At 48.0% G+C, this 4,764-nt stretch overlaps 1 protein-coding gene across 1 annotated transcript; it reads left to right on the top strand.

The window, feature by feature from the left end:
- Nucleotides 1-685: 685 nt before the first annotated feature.
- On the top strand, nt 686-3,029 carry LOC106581500 (ras-related protein Rap-2b). The gene is made up of 2 exons (XM_014163595.2): nt 686-1,590; nt 1,970-3,029. Exon 1 carries the CDS (start codon nt 986-988, stop codon nt 1,535-1,537), a length of 552 nt encoding a protein of 183 aa, XP_014019070.1. The 5' UTR covers nt 686-985; the 3' UTR covers nt 1,538-1,590; nt 1,970-3,029.
- Nucleotides 3,030-4,764: the final 1,735 nt, after the last annotated feature.

Below are 4,764 nucleotides of genomic sequence, written 5' to 3'. Positions count from 1 at the left end.
GGGATAAATATAGGGCTTCTATTGTATAACATATTCTGAAATGATAGATTAGGCTGGAAAACAATCAATAGTCTCACATTGGTTTCACATATTATGATGCAGTGCTGCTATGTTTCGTGACATGGTTGTCCACTGGACTGTACTGTCAGTGGCAGAATGTCTCATGTGGGTGGGTGTGAGACTGTGCCTGTCGGAAGATGGTGTGAATAAGTAACTCACTAATGTCAACATTCTCCGATACATATTATATTTAAGGTAACAGTAATTTAGTCCCAGGCGAACCCATAGTCCCTGGTCCTTTTTATATCCACTGTAGGGCCTAGGCTATATCACCTGAAAGCAATGGATGGTTGAAAGCAATATATCAGAGCCTACCAGAGAACTTACCAACTCAGCGTTGTTTATTCGCTAAGAAATAAAACAAGGTTAAGCAGACATCTATGTGTGATGGAGGTGTGCAACCTAGGCCAGAAAAATGCAATGAGTCAAACGTTCTGACTCAAGCTTTATTCATGCACGCATGCCAAAGGTGTGTCAGTTTCCTGTGGCCTATTCATGCTTTCTGACAGCGGCCAGGGTGTGTGTCTGCGCCTTTAAGAAAACAGAGCGTAAACTCGTCAGCTTGTGACGTCAACACGTTGGCTACGTTCTGTGGAGCGCGCGCAGGAAGAGAGAGAGAGAGAGAGAGAGAGAGAGAGAGAGAGAGCGGTGGCCACTCCACGAACACAGACATTGCACAAGGTTCAAAAAGCGGTGGAGCTCAACATGTCACATTTCTAATGCTGGGTCACGGTCGGAACCCAGCCTACTACTCTCACACTGAACTTGCTGATTTGGGGAAGAAAAAAAAAACTACGTCCAGAGGCACAACGGCGTCGCTGCCTTCGGTCTGAAATACAGCAGGGCTGCTAGCGGACGGACGGACGGACGGACGGGGAGCGCTTTCGAGAGGAATCAGAGACGAGAGAGGACTGGTCTCAGAACCATGAGAGAATACAAAGTAGTGGTGCTCGGATCCGGCGGAGTTGGAAAATCCGCATTGACTGTGCAATTCGTAACTGGATCCTTTATAGAGAAATATGATCCCACGATAGAGGATTTCTACCGAAAGGAGATCGAGGTGGACTCATCTCCTTCCGTTCTGGAGATACTGGACACGGCGGGGACCGAACAGTTCGCCTCCATGCGAGACCTGTACATCAAAAACGGGCAGGGCTTCATCCTAGTCTACAGCTTGGTCAACCAACAAAGCTTCCAAGACATCAAACCAATGAGGGATCAGATCATCCGAGTGAAACGGAACGAGAGGGTGCCGATGATTCTTGTCGGGAATAAAGTGGACCTGGAGGGCGAGAGGGAGGTCTCGTCCGGGGAGGGGAAAGCGCTTGCGGATGAGTGGAGTTGCCCGTTTATGGAAACTTCAGCCAAAAATAAAGGCTCGGTGGACGAACTGTTTGCAGAAATTGTCAGACAGATGAATTATGCTTCAGCACCAGGTGGAGACGACCAGTGCTGCACGTCCTGTGTTATTATTTAAAAGGAGAATCTGAGTGAGGGGGAAAAAAATCGCTTTTTTTAAGTTTGCAAATGGTGAGTTAGCCATTCCTAATATTAATGTAAAGTTAAACCAACAATAATCGAGAACTAACAAGTTTAACTTGGAGACAAAAGCAGACAATACTTTGGTGTTAACATTTTGAACAATACTTTGGTGTTAACTGTCATTAGTATTGGAAAGTGTCGTACTACTACTATGTGTTACACACGCTTAGAAAATACAGAAATCTCATCGATACCAGTGTTTACATGGCAGAATACTTGAATGTTCTGGGAAAATAGTTACAATTTCAAACTGGCACTTGCATCCTTGGAAAACAGTTTGCCCGGTGCAATGTTGAGATGTTCTCTGAATCTTTCAAGGCAAACGGACGTTGTATTTCACCATATATTTTTGTTGTTGTGTTTGGAGGTTGTGTTGCAGGGAGGCTGTACTGTTGAGTTCTTCTTCGTGGCTCACCCTGGTCTTGGACAGAATGAGGGGAGGAATTCCACAGGGAGGGAGGGGGCCACTCTTCAGGAATTCCGGCTCGGCTGGAGTATCTTTGCAGCAAACTCAATGTGCACCATTGATGTCAACATAAATGGCAGATATAGATATCAGCTGAGTTAGAAAGCCCCAGCCTCTTGCACACTCAACTGTAACACATCCCCAACGGCAAAGACTTTGAGACTGGGACCTATAACGCTATGGATATTTCTTTTATGAAAAGTGGAGATGACTAGAAATGTATATTTTATTAATTGCTGCACACTTGTTGTTTTTGGGGGGAGTTGAGTGTTCAGTGACATTTCTCCCACCCTCATGGAGTCATGTTCTGTGGCCACAACACACAACGTTGATCTTTTTCAGAGTCAATGATGTTAGAATTGGACAGCATTTTTGTGGAGTGTTATGATGAGTGTCACCCACTTTCTTTCCTCTTCTTAAAAAAAAAAAAATTCTCCTTCAACGTGTGCGAGGACCTTACTTTAGTGACGGACGGACGGCGACCCGACCACCCTTGCATCGAGTGCCTTTCCAAAACAAATCAGCTGTTCAAATTCAGTGCCAATCAGTGTCTCCACAAGAATCCCACAACATGGCAATCCACAAAGTTCTTAACTGTTGCTCTGGATAATCTCTTGGGGGTGGGAGAAGAAGAAACAATGAAACTAAAAGCCTTTTGATAAAGGAATGGTGGTTGTCTTTTTTGTTTTTTGAAAACTAAGGTTTTTTGTTGCAATTTCTCTCATGGGTTTGGCCAAATGTAAAATGAAATCCACAGGTACTGGAGCCACTTGACTTAACCACACCAAACGCTTCTTCCAGACCACTTTAATCAAATGAATTCTGTTTGTTTTTAAAACAAAATGTGATGTACCATTGAAAAATCTAACCTGATTGTAAGTTTAATTTCAGACCAGCCTTTTAACAGCTGTCTGTTTTGTTTTCAAAATACTTTTAATACAAATTGCATTTTTTTAAGACACATTCTTGTTTTCTCTCTTTGTACGTGTTGTTTCAATTCTCTATCAGGTAAATCAAATCCACTATGGAGCAGACTGCTCTCTGTAGGTTACCAGTGGGGCAGACTGCTCTCTGTAGGTTACCAGTGGGGCAGACTGCTCTCTGTAGGTTACCAGTGGGGCAGTCTGCTCTCTCTAGGTTACCAGTGGGGCAGTCTGCTCTCTCTAGGTTACCAGTGGGGCAGTCTGCTCTCTGTAGGTTACCAGTGGGGCAGTCTGCTCTCGCTAGGTTACCAGTGGGGCAGTCTGCTCTCTCTAGGTTACCAGTGGGGCAGTCTGCTCTCTCTAGGTTACCAGTGGGGCAGACTGCTCTCTCTAGGTTACCAGTGGGGCAGTCTGCTCTCTCTCTCTAGGTTACCAGTGGGGCAGTCTGCTCTCTCTAGGTTACCAGTGGGGCAGTCTGCTCTCTCTAGGTTACCAGTGGGGCAGACTGCTCTCTCTAGGTTACCAGTGGGGCAGACTGCTCTCTCTAGGTTACCAGTGGAGCAGTCTGCTCTCTCTAGGTTACCAGTGGGGCAGACTGCTCTCTCTAGGTTACCAGTGGGGCAGTCTGCTCTCTGTAGGTTACCAGTGGGGCAGTCTGCTCTCTCTAGGTTACCAGTGGGGCAGTCTGCTCTCTCTAGGTTACCAGTGGGGCAGTCTGCTCTCTCTCTCTAGGTTACCAGTGGGGCAGTCTGCTCTCTCTAGGTTAGCAGTGGGGCAGTCTGCTCTCTCTAGGTTACCAGTGGGGCAGTCTGCTCTCTCTAGGTTACCAGTGGGGCAGTCTGCTCTCTCTCTCTAGGTTACCAGTGGGGCAGTCTGCTCTCTCTAGGTTAGCAGTGGGGCAGTCTGCTCTCTCTCTCTAGGTTACCAGTGGGGCAGTCTGCTCTCTCTCTCTAGGTTACCAGTGGGGCAGTCTGCTCTCTCTCTCTAGGTTACCAGTGGGGCAGACTGCTCTCTCTAGGTTACCAGTGGGGCAGTCTGCTCTCTCTAGGTTACCAGTGGGGCAGTCTGCTCTCTCTCTCTAGGTTACCAGTGGGGCAGTCTGCTCTCTCTAGGTTAGCAGTGGGGCAGTCTGCTCTCTCTCTCTAGGTTACCAGTGGGGCAGTCTGCTCTCTCTAGGTTACCAGTGGGGCAGTCTGCTCTCTCTCTCTAGGTTACCAGTGGGGCAGTCTGCTCTCTCTCTCTAGGTTACCAGTGGGGCAGTCTGCTCTCTCTCTCTAGGTTACCAGTGGGGCAGTCTGCTCTCTCTAGGTTACCAGTGGGGCAGACTGCTCTCTCTCTCTAGGTTACCAGTGGGGCAGTCTGCTCTCTCTCTCTAGGTTAGCAGTGGGGCAGTCTGCTCTCTCTCTCTAGGTTAGCAGTGGGGCAGTCTGCTCTCTCTCTCTAGGTTACCAGTGGGGCAGACTGCTCTCTCTCTCTAGGTTAGCAGTGGGGCAGTCTGCTCTCTCTCTCTAGGTTAGCAGTGGGGCAGTCTGCTCTCTCTAGGTTAGCAGTGGGGCAGTCTGCTCTCTCTCTCTAGGTTACCAGTGGGGCAGTCTGCTCTCTCTCTCTAGGTTAGCAGTGGGGCAGTCTGCTCTCTCTCTCTAGGTTACCAGTGGGGCAGTCTGCTCTCTCTAGGTTAGCAGTGGGGCAGTCTGCTCTCTCTAGGTTACCAGTGGGGCAGACTGCTCTCTCTCTCTAGGTTACCAGTGGGGCAGTCTGCTCTCTCTAGGTTAG

The sequence above is a fragment of the Salmo salar genome, chromosome ssa20 (genome assembly GCF_905237065.1).
Source record: "Salmo salar chromosome ssa20, Ssal_v3.1, whole genome shotgun sequence".
Lineage (NCBI taxonomy): Eukaryota > Metazoa > Chordata > Actinopteri > Salmoniformes > Salmonidae > Salmo > Salmo salar.
Note: the sequence above shows the minus strand (reverse complement) of the source record. Positions and strands in the feature narration are given on the sequence as shown.